This window comes from Cupressus sempervirens, chromosome 10 (assembly GCF_028749045.1).
Source record: "Cupressus sempervirens isolate cs-2001-9-10 chromosome 10, ASM2874904v1, whole genome shotgun sequence".
NCBI lineage: Eukaryota > Viridiplantae > Streptophyta > Pinopsida > Cupressales > Cupressaceae > Cupressus > Cupressus sempervirens.
In genome coordinates this window covers 954902935-954928110 of record NC_143127.1, presented here as the reverse complement: position 1 = coordinate 954928110, position 25176 = coordinate 954902935, and the positions used below count along the sequence as shown (strand labels likewise).

General features: G+C 35.9%; 1 protein-coding gene across 2 annotated transcripts in view; it reads left to right on the top strand.

Moving 5' to 3' along the window:
* The window catches only part of LOC149537139 (citrate synthase, mitochondrial-like), a 241296-nt gene that overhangs the window by 174417 nt on the left and 41703 nt on the right, over positions 1-25176 (top strand). For both annotated transcript variants that reach the window (XM_089807234.1, XM_089807233.1), the window contains 5 exons: positions 5511-5560; positions 5646-5723; positions 5968-6096; positions 6274-6316; positions 8437-8523. In XM_089807234.1, coding sequence (XP_089663360.1) covers positions 5511-5560; positions 5646-5723; positions 5968-6096; positions 6274-6316; positions 8437-8523 — 387 coding nt within the window. The remainder of the gene's footprint in view (positions 1-5510; positions 5561-5645; positions 5724-5967; positions 6097-6273; positions 6317-8436; positions 8524-25176) is intronic.

The following is a 25176-nucleotide window of genomic DNA, read 5'->3' as shown; positions in this document are numbered from 1 at the left end:
ATCATATCTAGACTCTATGAATAACTCTGCTTCCGTGCATACTTTTGCATTGTCGATGACCACTTGGACAACTTTATCAGCACCCATTGACTCTATGGCATCAATAAGAATGCGAGATTTTTTTTGCATCTTTCGTTTGCCCTTCACAATCAATTGCCCTCAAAAACATTGCCCCCTTGGGGCATACAACAATAACATTGATCGATGGACAGTTTTTACAATCTTTGTATCCATCCAAAATAATAGATACACCTGTTTGAACCCAAGAATCTCTTATTGGTTGAAGTTGAGCATCTACATTTTTTCTCTCATCATGTAATATGGTAGTGCACAACTTTTCATAAACAAGTGCTCTGTAACTAGAGGGTGCTTGATTTATTGCTTGCACCATCTCCATCCAATAAGGGGATCTCACTAAATTGAATAGAACACCATTTGCAACTAAACGATGTCACACTTTATGATCAACAACGTCTCTCAATTCATTTTGGAATGCACTACCTAATGGGCCTCTCTTGCAGGTGAGTGGAATTTGGTCTGCGGCTTCATCATTTATAGGTGTCGTAGGCAAAAAAGGATGTGTTCTTGTGCTTGTTTGTGTTAATGTTTGGTAGCTTCAGTCGGCTAAACCTATGAGACTAGTATAAATATACATATATAAGTGTGATATATATATATATATATATATATATATGTATGTATGTATGTATGTATGTATGTATGTATATTAACATATATATTTAATATATGAAATATTATATATATTTATTATTTTATTAATTATAATGGATAGACATGTCTCATGAGGAGACATGTCTCTCCATCTGTGATTTACAATACATATAAGAGGAAATTGATGCATTTGGAAAGGATATACTAAGATGGCAATGCAACTACATCTGCAATCGATCCTAAAAACATCTACAGTTTGATTGGATGGCGGTGTTGGTTTATTTTTTTATTTGGAAGCACTATGTTTTCCTTTTGCAAGTGCTCTATTTGCAACTTCTCGCTCTTTTGCTAAAGTTTCTATTTGTGCAGTTGGTAATCCCTTCTTATCTTCCCCACTACCTTCACACATGTTAATTCCTTGACCACTAGGACCCAAAAAATGTAGTTTCACTTGGGAATAGGAGCTTCTATATTGTACATTGCAATAATTATGTTTCCATATGTATGACCCACCCTTAGGACATTGTGTAATTCTTGTTGTGTGTCTCCATGAAGGAGACCCCTTTATCAATTTTGAATTTTGGTGATCCCCTTCCACCCACTGAGCCTTGACTACTCATTGTATGATTCTTGCAATCTAGGGAAAAAACTGAAAGAAAACCATGCTTCAACATTTATACAAAAACTTGGAATTTTTTTTATTAAGTTTTGAAAAACTTGAAATAAATCAATGATCTATGAAAGAACAAAAGGAAATGGTTGAAATGTATACTGTAATCACTTTTTGCAAGGTATTTGTAGCTCCACAATCGATCGCCTTCGAATCTGAGCACTTCACTTCAAACTTGCAACAATGAGAGAGCAAAATAGAGAGCAGATGTACTAGGATAATGAATAAAAGGGCCGCTTTTAGGGCTTGGAGGCAAATTTTTTATTAAAAAGCTCATATTTTGCAACTTGGGTCCACTAAAAAGCAAGCCTTGTCCGTGGATTCCCGTAGATATTTGCTGGATTCTCGGGCTGTAACATAATTCTTGTGTGGATCCATGTAGATATTTGCTGGATTCTCGGGCTGTAACATAATTCTTGTGTGGATCCATGAGGATCTGGACAGGGTTCGTAATTTTGCCTATGCATCCATCAGGATCTGCGGGCTGTGGATCTTGACGTATCCACAAGCAAAATTATGGACCCTATCTGGATCCTCATGAATCCACGTGAGAGTTTGGATCCTGATCGAACCCAAATCTGGATCTAGCCTGTTTTAGGCGAATTTGGCAACTAAGGTTGAGGGTGTTGCCTCGATATTTTTCTTGCTGCTAGGCAATGAGTTCTCAGTTTACATATATTACATGAGGGTTTTAACTTGGTATTGAATTTACTAACATAAAATCTCTGTAGGAGTCAGCGGCAAGCTTTGGATGTTGACAAGTTGAATTTGCAAGGTGTTTTTCAGAGTTTCAGTTTATAGTTGCCACTAATCATCTTATATATGGTGTCTAGGGAGGGAGGAGAGTTTCAGAAGTTGAGAAGGTGAGTCGAAGTGTACAGAGTGGATTTTAGAGTGAAAAATGCTAACAGTATAAGTAACAAAGGGCAGTGTTTAGCTACAGCAGATTATACTTTTGGAATTTTAGGGTTGATGTTGGTATCATAGCAGCCTCCCGGAACTCCTGTTTCAGTCACTTCAAGACCTAGAACAGTCACTGTTAATGACTGTTCCAAATCTGCCTTTACATGAGGCATGCGATTGACTGATCTGGCTTCCAATAATAGGTATTTTAATGTTGTAATGGCTAAAAATAAATGGTTTGGATGTTGGAAATGCATTTTTAGTTTGGGATGATGAATATTGTTATTTCCCAGAATACGAACTTGATTATGAATGCATGAATAATCCAGATTGGACTATTTAAACATTTAATTTGTCTTGGCACGCTTTGTGGATCAAACTACTTTAATAGGAAAGACAAAATAAATCAGGGTTGCACATTTTAGGATGTGTACCTTGGATGCTTGTTCACTGACTGGCCGCATGTTTTTTTGGCAGTTATTTAGATCTGAAAATACAGTAATATGCCTCCCATATCTTGAATATGGGCTAGAAGTTTATTCTCCTGGATAGTTTCTTACAACATCATATTGTCTTGGTGTGTGTTGTTACAATATATATTAGCATATTATTGAAGGACAGATATCTGATTTTAACAGTTTAAAGACTAACTAATATTGTAATTGTTGTATGGTAAAGCATCACTAGCATTGACATTCATCTGGATAATTTTAGTAACTGCACGTTCACTCAACGGTAGTAACCATATGATCACTCGTCCAAAATGTCATTCAGTGATTACATGGCCACTAGTCTGTATCATTGTTTGCAGTCTATAGTACTAGTAACCATATGGTACTGGAGAGGACCTGAAGTGGGTATGAGGACCTTTCCTCCTGATTTTATGTGTACAATAGATCAAAGAGGCAAAATAACTCCAATAAATTGTGATTGTTCATGATTAATTGCAAGTTGGCAGCCTCCCCAAATTTTTACCTACAGAAGAATTCTGTTAAAATTGTTGACCTGATTTTCAATGACTTTTTCAGGTTTAAATTGAGCTTAAATCACTCGGAAATTTGATAAAATGTGAACTATAACAAAAAATTGAAACCCTAAAAAACTCACAAAACAGAAGAGGAAGCCTGCAAAAGAATTAGTTTTGGAGTCGTGCAATGCTTTGACTCATAGTGTTGCTCTTTGGAAGTGAGGAAGACACATGATGGGACTTGCTATTATTCCATCTTCTCTGATTCAATGGACAGCTCTTTGAAACTCTCTTCTTATTATAATAAATATATAAAGTTATCTCAACACACTCCTAATGCATGCATTTGAGACCAATAATATGAAGAGGGCTGGATAACTGATGGTCAATGAGACTCACAATTTCTTTCTGGGATTGACAAATCACACACAAACAAGACAATTGGATATCCTCTGTGGTATAGATGGGTTTGGCAGTGTTTTGTTAAATGAAAGTCACTATGGTGAGAGCTTTATAAAATGAGTGATCTTAGTGTTGTAATCCACATAATATGTTTTTCATGGAGAAGACTAAATACAATTCTTGAAACATTTATCATATATATTAGGTAAAATGATGTTATTTTCGCACATAGAAATGTCATGATCATGCATACAGAAAATTTCACCATTGGCTAATATTTAAAGAGTCTATGCCTTTATTATTCATAAATTTTGCAGAATGAAAATAAAGATTCTTTATATAATTTTGTAAATGCACATAAAATTTAGATGAGTGAGGAAAAAAATCTAAATTTTTCTAGATAAAAAGCTTAGTTACTAGTTTGAGTTTGGTTCGAAATACAGGTTTGCCGGTATGGAAAATTTTTGGAAAGGGTTTTGGGTTCGTTTGGGTTCGTTTGTACAAAAATGTGTAAAAATTATAAAAAATTATATATATACATATTTATGAAGCCTAGAAGCAGAGTCTTATAAAATCATATGATGTAAACTCCACCTTGCACAAACTTCTTTTGCTCAATCACCTATTTTCTCACAAAATCACCTACTTGCACACCACAAATGATGATAGAAGCAAAAATAACCTACTTACATTCATGTTTTAGGGCAACCGGAACTCAAAAAATATAAAATTTGCTCAAATTCGTCCCAAATTAGATATGGGCAGCCAAAATTCACCCGGGTTCGATTTCCGAACTGCGGGTTCGAACCAGCCCAAGGAAATTCGAACCCTTATCGAACCTAGGTCGAACTGGACTTGTATTTCAAACTAGTTCGAACCTAGGTAGGGTTCTTGGGCCAAAATGGCGAACCCAAGTAACTAAGATAAAAAGTAAAAATAGATATTCTATTTAATTAGATTTTGGGAATGAACAAAATAATGAAAAGTAAAATGTGTATTTCAGTATTGGTCAAAAGGAGATTGATTTTATCGTAATAAAAGGTTATCCATAGCCAATGTGACATGGGTGTTGCTACTGATCAAGTTTACTCTTTTTTATTACATTTATATATACATTCACTCTTTTAGAAGCACACATTGGATCCTCACATTATTGAACAAGCCAGGACAGGCTTTTACCCGGGAACCTCAGCATCAGCTATTTGTAGTAGTGAGTCATTGGCTACATTTGAGTTTTGGGCACTTTGGACTTTGTTTATATGTTGACTTTGTAGAGCTGTCATCATCTGTTTATTATTTATGCACTGAAGTATGTTGTGTAATGCAATATAATCAGCGAGCATCAGCTATTTGTAGTAGCAAGTCATTGGCTACATTTGAGTTTTTGGAACTCTGGACTTTGTTTATATATTGACTTTTTAGAGCTGTCATCATCTAGTTATTATTTTTGCACTGAAGTATGTTGTGTAATGCAATAAAATCAGCGATATGAATATGAACACCAAGAAATCTGTTTTCAACAATTCATGGGTTAAAATCTATATTTGTTTTTGTCTATATCTCTATACTATGAAAACCATTCTTAGTTTTTTGCATATATGGTAGTTTTTGGTCTCTTTTTCTCTTTTAATTTTTAATAAAATATCTCATTCTCTTCAATTTTCTCAAAAGAAACTTAATACTTCTCGCTTGCCTACATTTTCCACAATGGTTTTTGCTGCTATGCAGTAGATAATATGATTGATGAGTGATCCCATTCATTACCACATCAATGGGTGATGACTACCAGTCACAATGAGCATTGTTTATGTCTAATAAGCTTGAACAAGCTAATAAGTAAATGTACTTTATAAAACAGATTTTTTTTTTCCCTAATGTTTCAAACTTGATGTACAGGTTCAAAGCGAGTTCCAAAAGGCATATGAGAAAGGAATTCCAAAGACAAAGTGAGTGCTTACTTGATGTATCAAGCAGCTTCATTGCATTCGATTTAAAACTAATAACAGACAGCGTAATTATTCCTTTTTGCAGGTATTGGGAACCAACATATGAGGATTCTCTAAATCTCATTGCACAAGTGCCTATTGTTGCTGCTTTTATATACCAAAGGTGATAATCACTAGCAAGAAGCAGCATGTTAGTTAAATATAAAGGGAGGCATGTTAGTTAAATGATTCCTTATATTTAGATGTTGTGCATTTGATGGTCAGAGCTAACTTAGTATTATAGAAAATATTGTGTTGATCAAAGTATTGCTCAACACAGGCAAGCCACATAAACTTTGTTATGAGTGTTTCCTTAATTGTATTGTTGGTAATATTATTCATATCCTTTCATATTGCTGATTATGCAGGATTTTCAAAGATGGGACATTTATTCCTCCAGAAGGCTCCCTTGATTATGGTGCAAATTTTGCTCACATGCTTGGTTTTGATGATGAAAAAATGCACGAATTAATGAGATTGTACATTACTATTCACAGGTTTGTGAACTGCTAAAATAAACTCTTCATCTGTTTGGCTCTTCTATTACATTTATTGGCCATAAAATTTGTTTCAATAAGAGTATTCTATTCATGTATTTCAAATCAAATTATATTTTTGCCAAGCAGTTTCTTTTACCATTTGTTATTGAAAACATGTATGCTTTTGATTTATAGTGATCATGAAGGAGGGAACGTAAGTGCTCATACAGTTCGGCTGGTAAATACAATCTTCTTCCTTTTAAGAAATTAAAAAAATCTGTTTTTAGTCATGTGTTTAAAGGCATTGAAGGGTATTATGGAAGCTTGGTTTAAGTGCTGAGAGGTTTATGGAAAAGTTGTGTATTGCAGTAATAGCTGATAAATGTGCGCAAAGAGCTAAGATCTTTTTCCTTGGTGTCTATTTCATTGATACTTTAAAAAGCAATCGCGTCTTTTAATTTCTTTATTTGAAATAATGTAAGTAATGGTTGCAACCTGAAGATAAAAACAATATTTCTCTCGTATGCACTTAAAATAGAACCTGTTTTCCTGATTGATTTATAGGCTTTCGTGAGTACTAAGATTAACATACCAAAATATCCACACTTGCAAGTATTAGATACTTTTTGATGGACATTCTGCTGTACAACATTTATTACTTTTTGCTGAGGCTACTCAGGTCTAAGACACACAGAAGTAAGTTTATGTTTTCATTAGTCCCAATCCATGTTCTTTTTAAATGGCAAAGAGGGGAATTCTCATCTCGTAGGCAAGGTAGAATTCAAAGGCTAATATGTTATCGCCATCTTGTAGTGCCTGTTATCATTTGGACAACAGATGCCACAAAATAAAGAACCTATGTTGTTCTGTATTGAGGGCCATTGAGCAAAGGAGAGCTCATGGAATAATAAAACGGTTTTTATGCTTTGTGATTAGGCTTCAATAATCTCGACGTGATCAATAGCTCAGTTCAAATGGTTGAATCCCTTGTGGAATTCTGTTAAAAAATAATAACATCAAGTTCATCCCAACTGAACTAAAACAGAAACTATTTTGCCATTGAACTTACCTTGAATATCAAACAATGATGAATGTATATCAGGACATTGGTTATCTATAACAGAAAAGAATGTTTTTGAGGAGATTGATTGTTTTTCGGTTCAGGGCGATCTAGCATAATGATCTTTCCTACTATTTCAACATCCACTTGCAGGACCTTTGGTTGGAAACATGAATGTTGTTTCCCCCTGATCTAGGGGGTATTTCCAGCAGAGTATAATTTTTGGTCAGAGTTTTATCTGCTGTAATTTCCTTTGCATGACTGTCCTTTGATCATGCTAAATTTCTTTAGAGAAACCCCATTTTTGAGGTGTCTTAACACTCAATATGGCTGCATTCTTTAGTGGCCCTTAGTATGCTTATAGTGTTGTGAAGCCTTATTTCTTCTGTTCTCTTTTTTGAATTTTTCTGTCCTCTATAGTGAGTAGGATTTGTCATGTTTACATTTGTATTTTCACCTCTTTCAAACCTTACTTGAACTTTGTGATCCTGGTCTTTTTTATTTTGCATGTAATAAGCCTTGCTTAAGTTCAATAGTTCTTTGGGCAATGTCTGAGAGGCCATGGGGACTCCTGAATTGTCCAACAACTGTCTCATGGAGTGTAATGTGGCCATGTTCAGAGTATCAGAAATACCAATGCTTCATAATTCATGGAACAATAGCTGTTGCAGGATGGGGTCAATGACAACAAAAGACTTTAGAGGACCAATGATTAGCCCTTTCAGTGATAGCACTAAGTGTGAAAATGCAGTCAATAGTCTTCAATTCACATACTTCCAACAGTTTCAACTACAAGAGTGGTTTGGAAATGGCCTGCACTCTTGCGGTTGAGGGTAGTTTTGTAGTGCATGGTTACATAGGGGTAAGTTTATGATCAAGGTGAGGCTTTCCTCAAGAATTAGACTCATTACTCTTGGATATTGACTAATAGATAGGCCAAATGAAAAACAATTATAAGAATAATTGAGTCCAATGTAATCTCCTGGCACTCGAGTTGGAATGTTGACTAATGGGTAAGTTTCAAGGATCAAGGTCATAATCTGTAGGTCTGTAAGAGTTGTTTTGGCAACTTATTTTATAGTAAGATCAGTGCGCCAAGATAAGCAGGTACAATTTGTGAAAGCAGGTTCCTTGCAAAAATAAAGGGATATCATTTCATATGTAGTGCAAATTTTGTAGTGTGTTGGTGATAGTGAAGCGTTATTCCTTCAAACATTATTTGTACATTACTGATTAATGTTTAGGTCTTATTTGTATCTATTTATTATTGACTTTCTTCTGGATGAATTTGTTTCTAGGTTGGGAGTCCACTGGCAGATCCATATCTTGCATTTGCAGCTGGTATGAATGGCTTAGCGGGGCCTCTCCATGGTTTAGCAAATCAGGTATTAAAAATATTCCTGCTATTGCAATAAATATTTGATGAAATAAGATGATTTTTATACACTTAAGTGGCAATGTATAAATATATGTTCCATATTTGTTGAAATTGGAAGGGAAGCAACATAATTCTTACTGACTAGTTCATTCACAGGTTTTGGAGACTCATTTGTCGCTATTATACTCTCTTTTCTGTATGAGAAAATAAAGAATGTATTAGTATTCATAAAAAAATAGCAATTGCTAATTTGTACAACTAGATGGGGAAATGGGAGGGAAACCTAGCTAAAACTTTCAGGGCCCCATCTAGTGGACATCTAAATAGTAGGCTCAGGGTGTGTCAAATAACCAGGTCTCCTAATACATGTTTCTTCTTTCTCTGTTGATTTGAAAGGGATTGTGATATAACCATTGTCTATAGTTCGAGGAAAATTGGATGGGGTGAAAATTCTTAGTGTGCATGCACTAAGGTAGTCATGCACCATGAGGTGGTATCTATTGCTCACTGTAGTTAGCTGATCCAACTATCTAAAATCTAGATAGTTTTTTAAAAAGTTCCTAGTATGTATTTGAAGCAGTTGGAGAATGTTGGGAATGATCTTGGTGAAGTTGTGGCAATCCCATTTCTTGATGTGCATCCATTTTTAAGGAATAGAACCTAGTAATGCCCTCCTTCAGGCACATTTATTTGGATGCATATTTCTTAATTGCATTCCAATTTGCACGAGAAATCTCAAATCTGAACAGGTGAATGAGAGAGGCAAGTTTGATGAGCCTCAATTGCAGCCTCAAGCACAGTTGAGGGATTAACCCTGCACTTATTTTGAAATCAAAATGATCACAAATCAGTGGGTTCATTGTGGTAAGGACAAGGAACCTGGGTGAGCAGCAAGGTTATTTGAATCATCTTAGTGCATTACTGATCATTATCCAACCTAAATGCCTCATTGGTGCAAGATTTTCATTACTTTTGGAGGTGAACTTTTGGAGTGACACTATTATGAAAGTGGATGAGTTATTGGTGCTTGAGACGTTTTAAACTCAATTACAAAGCCATTTCTCTTGTTGACATGCTCAATGGGAATTCTGGAGGGTGTCACTGTTAAATGTTGAACCAGAAATAATGTAATCAAATTAACACATTAAATTCAAAGCAATCAGACAACACAAAACAATTATCCTGGGAAAAATCCTTGTCAGCAAGGGAAATGACCCATCCCGCCAAAATCAGAGCCTGTATTGATATCTTCAAATCAAATTACAAAATCTCTGCTCCTTATTAATTCTTCAGTATTCAATGATCATACATTGATCAGAGTACTTATAAAAATGTTGCTTTAAATAAGTCATGATACACTCAATATTAAGACTCAGAATGAAGTCTTTTTCTAACATGGGAAAGACACTGAATAATATATTGGTCATACACCAGAGAACAAAAATGATACAACGACAATCTGAAATTTTAATTCTGTAGAATACACATATCTCTAAAGAGCATCACCACCACGGCAACTATGAAACAAAAGAACAACTACAATGGTTACGATATCACCATCGAGTATATCCTTGATCAACTGAAAACAGTATATAGACGATGCAGAAAAACTTGTGCAGTCTCCTTATTTTGTTTCTAATTGCGATGCTCTTCCAAAAACCGTTTGCATATACAGAAATGATCCTCAAACCATGAATGGACATGTAACAACCATCCTACCTGAAGTGACACTATCAATACATAGACAGCTGTTACAAATAACATAATGTGGCAACAATAAAATACTTTGAGAGTCATAATAGTCACTGACAGACATGAAGGAAAACTGCTGCCATATCATAGTCAAGATGAAACATATACTCTCGATGTTGACACATCATGAGAATTGACATGTAAGGTTGAGTCAGCATAGACATTCTAGTCACAAAAGGAATACTGAAGTTGTGCAAAGACAATTGTAGACAAGGATATGCTCAACGATGATGCCAGTAAAGAGACACGATATCAAGGAAAATAATACTCAAACAAAAGATATGCAGCATCAGAAGATGAAAAATACTGAACAGAGAATGTTTTAATGAGTTGAAGATCATTATTGCAGCTACCAAAACTCAACATTCCCTCTTAGCAAGAGAGAGATCTTCATAATTTCATCTCGTGACAAGTACACATAGCTACAACCAAGGATAATGTCATTACAAAATCTCATCATAGATTTTTCTTGACAAAATTGTTATCTCAACATAACAAAATTCACCATAGCTACTTCTAAAGGATGAAATAAAAAAACATAGAAATAAATTCATGGAGTCACACACATGACTTCCACTATGGCTGCTCCCAGAGGGTGGATCCACCATAGCTACTCCCAGAGCTTATCCCAGAAGTAGCAAAACTTCATCTCGGAAGTGTCTTGCTAACGATGTTCACAGTTAGCTTCTTAATAGAAAGTACTTGAGCTCAACTGCATTCCTTTGAACCATATCCCTTAAATAATGATATTTAATTTCAACATTTCCCGTCTTTTCATGAAAGGCTGGATTAACTGAAAGCTTCACACAACTTTGGTTATCACACATAATTAGTATAGGTCTGAAAGGCTGCCCAAATAAACCTGCAAGTAATTTACAAAGCCAAACAACTTCTCTTGCAGCGACACATGCTGCAACATATTCTACTTGAGTTGTACTTTGAGCTACATGCAATTTTTTTCTGTTGCACCAAGAAAACATAGCTGAACCTATTAGAAATAGGAAATACTGAGAGGGGGAGGGGGGTATTTCACAAACTTTAGCCCAAGAACTGGATATCTTTAACAACTTTATAACTTGCGTAAGAAAGTAAACTAACTATGCTAAACAATAAACACAACAATGCAATAAAGTAACTCATAACACTAAATTTTGTTAACGAGGGAAACCTTGGCCAAGGGAAAACCCTAGTGGGGATGGTACCCACAAAATGATCCACTAATCAAAAGTATGTGGTTAAAGATATTGACCCTATTAGGAGTCTATTACATTTGTATAGTGTCTCGGTCCTTGTTAGAGGACTTAGGCCTTGTTAGAAGCCTCAACCCTATTAGGAGTTGTTATATACAATTATAGAATGTATGCAAGATGAGCCCACTGTCCAAACATACAATGTGCAATAAAGTTCTTCAATATAAAGAGATAGATACAAAAACCTCTTTTACATTGCTACTAATATCTACAATATTTGATACTGCCTTTACCGCTCTTCAAAGCATTATCACAATTCACATTCCTTTGATCATACATCAAAATTGGCATCACAAAACATTACATCAATATCACATTTACTTAGGCGTAACTTTGCATTTAGAAATCTTCCTTTATACTTTGCTAATTATCAAATATCTGCCTAGTTGGCCTTCATACCTTTATATAATTAATCAATATACGAAATTAACTTTTGCCCTCTTAGGGTTAACATCTAGGATGTCGTCCCTAATTAGTTAAGTAATTATTTCGTAAACAAAATAATTCCTTAACCAAAAATACCCATTTCCTCATGCTCTGTTCTGCCTGTACACTATTGTAACTGGTAAATACATCATAACTTTGTCTGTACTGACTGTACTGTCTCGTGGACTTGACTATAGAATCCTCACACTTTGTACTATCTGTCCTCAAGCATGCATGTGCTAACATAGCCTCTGTAAATCGTGCTGATAAAAACTTCATCTATTCTGATAGATAAACTATGTAACACTTAGACAATTTTTTATGTATACATGCCATAACTTTATCTTCTTGTTTTGCTCACTTCATATAGCGGATATGTTACCATAAATGACAACATCAAAATGTCTAACCTAGTGAAGTTGCCAACAATCTCCTTTTTTGACATTGATGGCAACATATGAGAAAATTGGCTAAGTCCCAAACAAAACTTCAAAATTTGGCCTTTACAAAATTTCAAAAATTTCAAAAACTGTGGATCATATATTTTTACCATCTTTCTTTATATCTCCTAATTACTACAACTTCTACACTACTTCCCCTTACATATACGCACAATTCTTCTTATCTCTCCCCTTTTGACATCAATGACAAAGGTGTCAAAATTTATGTACAAGTCAAAATTGTATTCCCTTTCTCTTCATGCTGAGTTTGTCAACCTGAAAATACAGTTTGCAAAGTTTGACTTCACACTCTCAAACTCTTTCTGTCATGTGTCCTTTACTACCTCTGATATACTAATAAGAGTGCATAATCCATGTGGCATTACTTCAACTGCATTAAGATCATGATAGACAAATTTCTCATAAGATGTCTTTGTTGCAAGACACTCATCCAACTGCTTCTGTACATTGCTGATCTTCAAGGTCAAATGTTCTCTTAATAAGGATAACCTCTTTATAATTCTCTCCTTCCTCAGCTCAGTGATCTTTATATCATCATGTATGTTTGTTATAGTTGCTTCAAGATCTTCAATCTTGGTGCTAGGCTGCTGGAGTTTGCTCACCAGATTCTGCAACTCATTCAGTTTTCCTTTTCAGCTCATCATTTATGTCCTTGACATAATTGTATGACAGGGTGCACTGCCCATACAATGTCCTTCCTTCTGTCAAGCATCTTCTGAGCTCCTTGATGCAAGCATCAAATGTTAACAAATCATTTCTAACATTTGTGCATACTGTAGCAAATAGTTGTGCATCATGTTTGATCTGTGCTTGAGTCACTGCTACTTCTGACAAATGAGTAAAAACCCATTATCCAGAGTTGTTATCAATTCTTTGCTCTTAACTAGGGATTTGTCTCTGCAATCTTGACTGATATAACTTTTTACAGTTTCTTTGAAACCTCTCTCAAAGTCTTTTCTAGACTATTCACCTTGTTTCTTTCAAATATTTTACTCAAAGATGATATCAGACCTCATTGATCATCATCATCTTCAGACAAATTCTCCAATGTTGATTCCAATAGAGATGTAATCTTCTCACGTGTCTATAACAGAATGTCTGCTTCATGCTGGAATTCAACTTTATCAAATTCTGTTTTAGTATGCTTTAGCTGAGGTAGGAATGCTGACTCATGCATTATCACCTTCCAATTATTTCAGACTTTATCTTCTTGTCTCTTCTTCTCTTCTTCTTGCTTCTTCTTCTTTCCTCTTCTTTTTATCTTCCACTTTTCTCTTTTCCTCTTCCCTTTTCTTCATCTCTTCCTTTTTGTTGTCTTCTTCCTCTCTTTTCTTTCTTTCTTCTAACTCCTTTTCTTTCTCAACATCTTTCTTCCTTTCTTCCTCTTCTCTTTTTTCATCTCCTCTTCTTCATTTCCATCTTCTTCATTGTTTGAGTTGGTATAGTCAACCAAATTGTCAACAATAGATGGTCCAAAGTCCTTAAAAGGATCCTCTTCTTCCGTGTGTAAGGTAATTCTTGTACTGTCCACTTTCATGGTATCAATAACAATAGTTACCTGTGGTGTAGACTTTGTCATCACAGTGTCTTTACCAACCTCTGCCATTGATACTTCCACTAATATTGGTGCTACAGATGGCACCTCTAACAAAGTTACTGCTGCTGCTGCTTGTTCAACTGACAGTGTCTCTTTATCCTTTTTCTTTGTTGGTTTTGCAATTATAGGGAATGCTCCCCCTAAGTCTTTGCTTCCTTGTTATTGGTTGGGTGCAGAGGTCATGAATTTTACAATTGCTTGCTCTGTTTCCTCATTCACTTCCTCATAGTTTCCTCCCATCAACAATATTGCTCTTCTTTTGTTTCTCAATAGGGGCTCAATACCCTTCATTATGCTCTCAAGGTGTTCATCACTCTTTACTTCACATAATTTTCTTATTTGATTTTCTCTTATTTTTCTATCCTCAACTACTCTTCTCTTTCTATTTATTAATCTATCATTTGTATATCTTCAAACCTCTTATTTGACAAAATCATATGTCTTACTACAACATTTTCTAACTCTAGTCTATCCTACTATCATACAAATCATAAAATTTATTTAGCTGTGTAAAATTACCATTATTGATGATTGCGACATTAAGTGTTTCTACCTTAGGCTTCCAGGGCTTCCTTCCAGTAGGTTCCTTCACCTCTTCCTTTACTTGCTCTATGTATCTTACCTCTGTTTCCTCTTCTTTAGATTCATCTGATTCAGACTCAATTACACGAGTCTTCCTTCTCTGTGTTCCATGTAATGTTTTCCTTTTCTTTCCCAGTCCACTTGCCGTTTGGTTTGTTCTTTTGTGTGAAGGAGATTGCATTTTCTCCTGTGCCTCACAGGCCTCCTAGTGCTAGGCGGGGTAACTGTTTGAACCTTGGTGATGCTCACATCTTCATCTTTTTCTTTCTAGACTGTTGGTACAACTTGTGGCTGTACATGTGATACTGCTGCATAAGGTGCACTAGCTGATGGTCCAGCTACTATGAGCCCTTGTGTTGATCCAACATCAATTGCTAAAGGTTGAGCCATCAGTATCTCAGATTGATCACTTTCTCTCATCTCTAGAGCAATTCTCATTGCTTCCTTATATTCTTCTCAGTCCCATAAACCTTGTTGGTTTTTCGTGGACATTAATATTATTATCTTATCTTATCTCTTGTCATGCCTGTTTCCTTCAGAATTGTATCAATCTTCTTTTCCACTTTTTTCTATATCTTTGCTATGAATTTCACTGTGAAATTCTTTCACTTTCTCCTCATAAGTACCCCATGTAGGACACTCCTTGGCTCTATTAGATTCTAAGATTATCTTTGCATAACTCTCTATCAGCTCCTCTATCATTTCATATCCCATAGGATCAATGAACTTGACCCTTGGTTCAACTACCTCCATGTATATTACATCAATTTCAACCATGAAACAAATGTCATTTTTATATTTTTCCACCAAAGATGGAGGTATCCTATACCTTTGCTTCATAGTTGCTTGAAAACTTTTCGTCATCCTTCAAATATCTTCTGCATACTTAACCATAGCTTTAATACATCATGTTCTACCTCGTACTAACTGCGCATGCCTTAACTCTTTCCCTAACACTTTGTATGCCCTTCTGATGCTAGTTCCTTTATAAAAGTGCTTAATTCAAGTAGGATGAATCAATCACTACAACTAACTTCAATTTTCCTTTAGGTGCTTCATTTGACTATTCTTCCAACACCACATGTGGACTTGATGGATCTTTGGCTTTGACAAATATTTATTTAAATTCTTCTACATGTTCTCTTAAATTGTCGTTCTGACTTTTACTAATGCTATCCTTTCTTTTGACATTCTCATTCATGTTCCTTCTGAAATTTGGATTCCTTGAGTTGTTCCTCATGTCAATTCTATAGAATCTTGCTATATGACCAAAGTTGTTACATAGCTGGCATACTGGTGCATTGTTTCTAAATCTGGGTCCATATTGGTTAACAAGTGCTCTGCAATCTCTGGCAGTATGTCCAAAGTTGTTGTATTTGTAACATACAATGTTGTCTCTCATTCCATTGTTTCCTTCATTAGATCTTCTTCCTACAGGGTTAGTACTTCTAAACATTCTACTATTGCTATAATTATTATTATCAAATTTAGGCTTTTTACAATTAGCTTCTCTATGACCAAATCCCTGGCAATTTGTTAGTTGCCCAATGTGTCGCCAAGTTTAAAACTTTTCCCTTAAATTTTTGGTCATCCAGTTCTTGAAGTTTTTCCTTCATCGCCTTGCGTGTTGGCCATCTCTCGAAGTGTTGTCCAAAGTCCCTAACACTCCGTGTCACTGTTTCTTCTTTTGAACCACTTTGAACTTCGGTTCAAAGCAGTTCAAAGTAGTTCAACCAAAGGTTTTTTGTGCTAATGATTTTTTTTGCAGGAAACATGCGCCAAAGCTGTGAGGTGTTCTTTTGAATTACTTTGAACCACTTTGAACCTCGATTCAAAGTAGTTCAAAGTCGTTCAACGATAGAGGTTTCTTGGTGAAGGTGGATTATGATGTATGACGTGCCGTCATTTTGCAAGGCATTGATTGTTGTGTGAGAGGGTAATAATTAAAAGGATATTTTTATTCTCAATACGAAAGATCATCATTATGAGGAGAGTGGAAAATCTTTAGCCGAAAAGGGGATTGGATGTCATAATAAAGCTAATCATTATTGATACAGCCGCAAAGGAGGTTATTTAATGAGATGATCATGTCATAAGGCTTCTAAACTTGTAAACCTTAACGAAGGGTGATTTGTCATCAATGCCTCATAATGAGGCTGTACTTTCGCACGTAAGTACTTTTCCTTCTTAAAATAAGCTCAACTTTCCCTTTTTATTTATCATGCGAAGAATTGAAAGTTTGAAGGAGAAGTTGTTAAAGAGGGAAGGAAGGGAAAATTGTTTTTTTGGCATATCACAGGTGAGAAACATAGAACTTCTTGTTTTTGCTCTGCAGTCTCTTTGTTTTCCAAGAAAATCAGTTTGAAGCCTTGCTATTTTGATTAAGGATGAAGTCTGTTTTACATTTCTTTGGCAATGTTTGAAGTCTAGAATGTAAAAGGCCTGTCATAAGTGATACGAACTTAGAGGGTGTTAAGTTGGAGAAACAGTGATCTCAATTTTGAGAGAAACTATTGGCTCCGTATTGCGTCTGCCAGAGGGCACTTTTGCCGCATTCTTCCCTGTTTCAAGCCCAGGCTGAATATCAAGAAACTCCAAACCAATTCCGCAATACCCTGGCTAGGAAATGGACTGAGACCATGTATGGTGGAGGTTCTAGGTTACCCAAAGTTATCATCAAAGATCACCTTAAACCTCATATTCACGACCTTGTGGTGTTATTGCATAGAGTCAAAGGTTCTGCTGATTTTTTCTCTTTGAGGAATGGATGTACAGATATATAGAAATCATTTTGAAGGGAGAACAATGGATGGACTGAGCAGAGATTATCACTAGTTCACTAAGGACGCAACTTAAGCATGCCAAAGAGTCTAGGGAAAATTTCTATATAGCTTCCTACTTGACTTATTCCTTTGCCTGTGTTTGTGACCTTACCCCTCTTCCTTACAGAGTCTGAAATGAAGAAATAACGGTGTACCAATATTGACCTCTGCTGCAAAAAGATAAAGCACTGGAGAACTTTAGGAAGGTTCATGATGTGTTAATTGAAAATGTGCATACAGCGTTGAAGAAAACACCAATGCCTAGGTTGTCTTTCGAAGCTCAAAGGTTGATTCAACAATACGGAAGTTATTTCATACAGTTTCCCAAGTTCATTTACTTGAGAATAGGCGGATTCGAAGAGGAACCTGTAAAACTCTCGCGATATGCTTTGGATTGTTTTGTTTTAGCTAAGATTTGCAAGCAACTATTCTCTGTTGTTAAGGATAATTTACCACAGGAGGATTGGGAGACAGCCTTCCCGATTAAATTGGGTTCTCTGGTCTGTAATAGTATGATTAACGCTTTTGTTATTGGAAGCAATTTGCTTGGATTCAATTTTGGTTCTTATCGTAGTAGAAGAAATTTTGATAGTAAAGGATATGCAATTCAGATTCTTGGTCTTCTAGGTCACCCATCAACAACTCCATAGGTAGAAGATCTATGGCAAGATTGTAAAGACGAAGAGGAAGTTTTGAGAAGAGACCATTCAAGGTTAACATTACAACAAATCAATTCCCTGAAGTTGAAGTTCAAAACAGAGGGGGTGATTGAAGATGGCTCAAATATGGTTGAACTAGGCTGGGAAGAATCTTATGAATCAAAGTCACCGGTAGTAGATTGGAACCAAGATGAGGAAGAGGATATAAATCTAAGAGCTAGATTTATATTTACTTACATAGATGACTGGCTAAAGAAGCAGAACAAGAAAGTTGTCAATGAACCCTCTTCAGGGGTGGTTTCTTTTTCTGAACCATCATCTTCTAACATCCCATTTTCGTCTCCTGTTGCAGGTAGTGAGTTGGCTCAGGGTAAACAGAGGAGGACGACCATCCATATACAAAACACGGCTCCTAGGACTAGGTCTCAAGCTAAATCTGAGGCCCTTACGCAACACAAAGTTCAAAAAGGAAAGATGTCAACTTAGGGGCAGTATTCAAATGTTGGTCTCAATTTTCCGGATGGTGCTGATGGTGATGTCCAGTTCATAGAGGCCCCTAAGGTGGATCAGCCAAAGTTCATGACTCCCACTAGAGATGTTTAGGCAATCTCTGTAAGCCCTGCTATCCCTTCCTAGTTATCCAATATGATCAGCAAGAAAAGAAATCTGCAGTCGGTTTCAACACCTGTGAAGGACATTGTAACCAAATATGCTACTCGGGGTTCAAAGGTTAAGAAATTGAAAACAAATGCCCATCTAACCAAAGACCCAGTGACTGGAAAGATAACGGCTGAAGTAGCCACCTACAAACAGAAAACAGAGTCTGGGGAGATTGATAATGAAGATTTCAAAGTCGCCTTAGTCGAATTGGGGACCATTAATAGAAGCACTGGCAATCACTTTTTCAAATTTTTTGTCGACCATATGTTAACTCAATTTGAGAAGGATAACATAGAGAAAAAGGAACTTAAGGGCATGGTGATGACTATGGCCGCGTATATCGATTCTTTGATGAATCTCGATGCATTGCTAGTTGTTCAAGCCCCTCAAGCCTTTGACTTGAATTTTGCAGGAAGCCAACAGTTGGTGAAGCAAATGCAAAGAGGAAAGCTGCTAGCGGATGCTATGAAAGATTGGGTGGATGCCATCATTAAAGAAGGTAATAAGTTTATTTTGGAATTCATCAATGTATATGACGAAGGGGAATCGCTGTTGGGAGAAATCCAAACTTTGATTCAAGGATGGGAAACAGAGCAAAGCCGACGTTAGGCAGTTGTATTTCAAGTAACTGAAGTGGAGAAATTTGGGGTGCTTAGGTTTATGAATGAGAATCCAATGAAGAATGTAGATCCCTTCATGTTGTTCATCATGAAAAACAACATGGGTTGGAAGGAGTCGGTCTATAAGGAGGCAATTAAAGAAGTATAGGGCATCGAGAACAAAATTACTGGGATGCACCAAGAACTCCTTAAGGATATGAAAATAATAAATCCTACAGGGATTTTGCAGTTCGATGACGGGAATATGGATTCTGAGACATTGACAAAGAGCTTCAATGAAGTCATTGAGCAGATTAGAGATAATGAATCGCCAAGCACCAATGACTTCACTGCGCTGGCGAATATTGAATCGATGTTATGTCTCAACAAGAACCTCATGACACATCAGAACCTGAAGATAAAGGAGTTCAAATGGCAAAAGGACGCGTGTAGGGCTAGGTTGTTGAGTCTGAAGAATTCGCATTCCCATGCAATGCAGGAGTTCATGAACACTTTTAGGAGCTGGAAGCTGGTGCATCAGACCGTAGGCGAGGAAGAGAAGACTAGCGGCGAGACTTGAACAATATAGTTGTTTCAGTTACATTTTGACACCTGTTTTATAACCGCTTTCTTGTTCATAATTGTTTCTTGTTTTAACCGAAACGGCTGGGTTTTGATGGAGGCTTTTCGGATTTGTATTGAAAAACTATAAATGCTGGGGCATTGAATTGATTAAGAGGAGAAATAGATAGTTAGAAACTCTAATAAGTAGTTACCTTAAACAGTAATCGAAGGATAGTATATGGATGTTTTGCTTTTGAATGATTGTGTGTATGAAGAAGGTTTAACATATATATATCATCTTGAATTCGGCTTGGAAACTTGGTGTTCGAAGTGTTTAGATCACTGTTACTTTGTGAACTCTGGTTTATTGGTTCAAGATATTTGATTGCTGTTCTTGTTGTAAGTTCATTTCAATTAAGGTGCTCGAATGATTGATATCAATTTATCGTGTTATTCATTCCTTTGAAATAGATGTTCTATAGAAATATGGTTCGATGAATGTTTCTTTTTGTTGATTGAATTGTTCCCTACCTCACTACCGAGGAGTAAGTGAGAGATCCTTATGCACTTTCTGGTAAAAGTGCAAAGATAATTTTGAATTCATTGCAAATTTCACAAGGAAGCTATACCTTCAAAATACAGAGAGAGTCAAATAACACGAGATTTTCTCAACTGTTGTGAACATTTTGTGTTTTCCGTACCTTGGGCATAGAGTAAATTTGTTAAATAGTTGAAAAGACAATCTGTTCATTAACACAATTATAACAATAAAAATCAGTAATAGGTTTAGATGACTTACCTATGCAATCCCTTTTCATATGACCAATTTTATTACATGCATAACATCTTAGACCTTTGAATTCATATCTCACTTCTTTAGGTGATTCAATTTACTTAGGCTGCTTAGGTTCATCAACTTGCTCAGGTTGCTTAGCTTGCTCAACCTCCTTAGGTGTATCATCAAATTGATTTGACTCAATCTTATTCAGATATACCTTTTCTTGCATAGGCTGATGATTTTCAAGATTAGGTTCCTTTCTTGCTTCAGACTTCTTGTTAGAAGTAGTAATCTTTCCTTGGTTGTATTTATTTATTAAATGGGATAAACCAAGGTATCCGTTATGTATTTTGTCCTCTCGTCCACATGTGAAAGACATGTCATTTACTTGGCCTATTGTTCATGTGCGAGGACAACACATTTTTGTAATTCCTGTATTAAGGAAAATAGATATTCCTCCTTAAGAGGATGATGACACCTGTTATGCACACTTATGAATGTGGTAAGTGTTCACATGGGAGTTTCTAAATGACTCCTCTTCTCATCTCTATAAAAGAAATGTTCCCCTCTCATTCTTTACAACACACAATCACTATGTAGTTCTTGTAACGAGTGTATGGCTCCATTTTTACCTCTCTCTCTCTCCCCGTTCTTTAGGCATTTGCCTCATTCATATAATTCACAAAGGCTTTTCTTTGCTTTCCCCTTTCAAATTCTCGTCTCTTTTTTTTGTTGATCCTTTGAAAGCTCTTTTGGTTTATGGCAACCTTCTTCATCTCAAGCTCTCTTGGATTATTTCATTAGTTTTCATTTTGATAGATTTATTACATGGTATCAGAGCTAGCTAATCCTTGTTTTGAGGTTGCGTGAAGGTTATATTTCGGAGATATTGTCCTTGAGAGAACAAGAGAAGCTTTAAGTCTACTTCTAACATTTGAGTTGCAGTTTCAATTTTTGGCTATATTTTGTTGTTTTTATTGTTCCTAACTCTTTTTGGAAGGCTTGTTGTCAAAACGTTGTTTTCTTGCAAAAATCGATTTTTTTTCTGTTGTTTTAGAAGGCTTGCCGCCAAAACAAGATAAATTTTTTAAAATTCTTTTACTCTTAACTTTGTTCATTATATTTTGTTGTTTTTATTGTTCCTAACTCTTTTTGGAAGGCTTGTTGCCAAAACGTTATTTTCTTGCAAAAATCGATTTTTTTTCTGTTGTTTTAGAAGGCTTGCCACCAAAACAAGATAATTTTTTTTTTCATTCTTTTACTCTTAACTTTGTTCATTATAGATTTGTATTTCTTGTTGTTTGCAGGTCTCATTTGCTATACATTTATATTATATTTGAGTTTTGTATTCCTACTTATTTAACTTGTTGGAAGACAATAACTTATAACTTTAAATATTTTTGTTCTAAATATTCTATCTGTGTTCTCTATGCAAAAGACTTCTCCATCCCCTCTACCTATTCGTATTCATATCCCTATCGTGTAGTTTTTTTTTCATCTCACTATGGACAAAATGTTCAGAGTGCTATTCACAATTCTATGTTAAGTGCTTTGGCTGACAATGTGGTTGGTTCTTTGGACCTTGACCCAATGTTGGATATGATTTCCCTATGAACCTTAGTAATTACATCGATGTCAAAAGGCTCTTCAAATCTTTATTTAAGCCTAGCCACACCCAACTAGATCCATGCAAAGCAACAGCCTCAGCATTCATCTTATCTATCAAAGCATTTAAGGACCCAAATTGTGTATCTATTGCCTTTGCTAGGCCACCACTTGGTGCTTCCCCACCTCGTTCTTTCATAGGAGCAATTTTTATTCCAAAAACACAGATTGGTTTATGTGTTTCAATGGAAGGTGTTTAGCATTGTTTTTTGGAGAACATTGAAGAATACCCATCTCTTGAGAGCCCCAGAGAACCCATGCAATTTTTGGTGCATTCATGGACCATCCCTGATTTGTTTTTGTATTACTTTTGTAGCATTGGTGACACGAAGTGAGGGGTTTCTCATGCCTTGTATTTCATGCTTGTCCCTCTGAGCGTTGCTCTCTCCTTCTTCATGCACCTTTGCGTGCTCTCTCCTTTAAGCTCACATTGCCTTCTTTTCATTCTCTGTGAGGTTTTCTTATTTTTGTTTCTAATAAAATAATATGAAATACTTTTAAAATCTAGATTCTAAGATATATTGCAAGATGCGACATAGTTTTTTTGTCCTTGACTTCTCCATGCCTTTTTCTCTTTCCCTTGCGAACTTTATACTCTGCGGCTTCCAGGCAATTGATAATCCAATTATATAGCAAACATGACAAAAATGTGGGGAAAGTATGACAATTCATATCGATTTTACATATTCTAGCTTCTCTAGAAATAATGCTCATAATCAAGTTGTTAAGTCTCATTTTGCTGCTTCAGCTGATGAGACTTAGGTTGAAATCTTGAGGTCATCTAGTGATATGGATTTTCCACACACTCTAGAATTCCAGTTCTATCTTTACCAAGACCAGAGCTTTCTTGCTAGCCCATATTTCACAACATTCTATTCCCATGTAATATTCTTTGTTGGATTCGGATTTAAATAATTGAATTTGAACTAACAAGGATTTCGTCAAATAGTTATCATGTAAGCAAATCCTTAAGCAACTTACTGCTGTTGTGCCATTATGCTGATTGCTTCCATAATGATACGAAAAAGACCATTGTAAAACTTATGAAAACATGCATTCAATGAGTTCTAGATGGTGTCTTCAGAATCTCAATGTTGTAACCAGGAATTATATTAAGACTAATGACTAACAGCAGATTTACAATATGCAAAAGACAAGTTTCTGAGTCAGATACATATAGAAACCTGGTGTTGAGCTGTGTAGATAACATATAGAGCCATCTGCAGTTCGAACATCAATAAGGGAAAATGAATTCTGCTTGAGTGTCCGTCTAGTGCCCACATACAGCTACTCTGACTTTAGGTGCTGTCTATCATCAATATTCTGTCAACCGTCTGCACTTGCTCAACACTGCAGTTTACTCAGGGTCTGATACGTGATCCGGCAGAATGATAATGGCGTCTCTATCATTCTGTGAATGTATCCATCTTACTGCTAATACACATGCCGCCACCCTGCAGATAACCCAATACCTGCAAGTTACCCAATGTCTGCTGCGATTTCTGACCTATTATACTGAAGAGATGGTCACACAAATAGGATTTTTGAGACGTTATCCCAAGGCAGTCCAACTCCTCCTACTGCTAAGCATTCAACGCCTCCACTTGATGCTAAATGGTGTAGCTCAACTGATTGGAAATGACAGTGCATTTACGTATGAAGCCACTATCTTTTGCTATCCATTCCTTGCTGCACTATACTACTGAATAATCCCGCCACCATTACTGGAGTTTGGAGAAGGAAACTTATGTCTGAAACTCCTACTTGCCGTGGGGAAATGACTTCATCCTTGATGTCTACTCCATTGCTAAAGAAAAGGCCTGTGTGTTACTAGGTTCCTGTTGAGTTCAACCATCAAATCTGACCTGGAGCTATAATCTCCTGATATTACACCAGACTTTAATACTGAAAATACAATTGTGAGTGCCAGGTTTGCATCCAGCTTCACTGATTTCTTTAGGGGTTTCGTCCTTAGGAATCATCTAGTCACTTAAAAGCAACCTTTAGGAATTTGATATAATGTCATATATTCGTTGTGTCAATCCCAATCCAAAAGCTTTCCTTTATAACTTCGAAATGAGGAGAGGTACGGACAACTTAGCAATGTGGGATAAAAGACTATTTTCGTCTTTTAGTCACTTAAGTTATTTTGTCATAAAGTGACTTTATAACTTTATAATAACACAAATATTAAAATAAATCACTTGAACTTTAATATCTCTTGAAATACTTCTTTGATTGCCATGCCATCAGAAATAGGAATCTCTCTTCATAATTCCCCATGTGACCAAATACGCTTTCTAAAAATAGAAAGGGTCCATCTCTATTACTCCTGGCTTACTTTACATAGTAAGTATGGCAAATGGAGTCCAAAAGATATCAAACGAAGGCCAAATCCATAAATCCCTGAATGTTGGAGACAAATCAATCCTCAAAAGACCCGCTAACCAACCTTATTAACCTACGAGGATCCAATATTAGGCTAATCCCTGAAATTCTGATGCTGGCAACAAATGGGGACATTACATCCCAATATTCTCTTTGTCAATAGCTTTCTCTTTAGTAATAACTTCAATCCTACCATCTCTGCAATATAAACACAACGTGGAAGAGAACTTGTCAGCTCTATCTTTAGACTTGGTTCTTTTTCTTCTGTTCTCTCTGACTTTGCATTCAGGATAACGTTAGTTTCCTTTAACAGGTTCAATTACTTTAAGTATTAGTTCTTCTAATTTTGGTGACTGCAGGATATCTATTATTATATTCTCTGTCAAGATTGCTGACAGATTTAATTATTATTTCAGCTTTTATCATCATTTATCTCTTCCATACATTTTTTTGAATG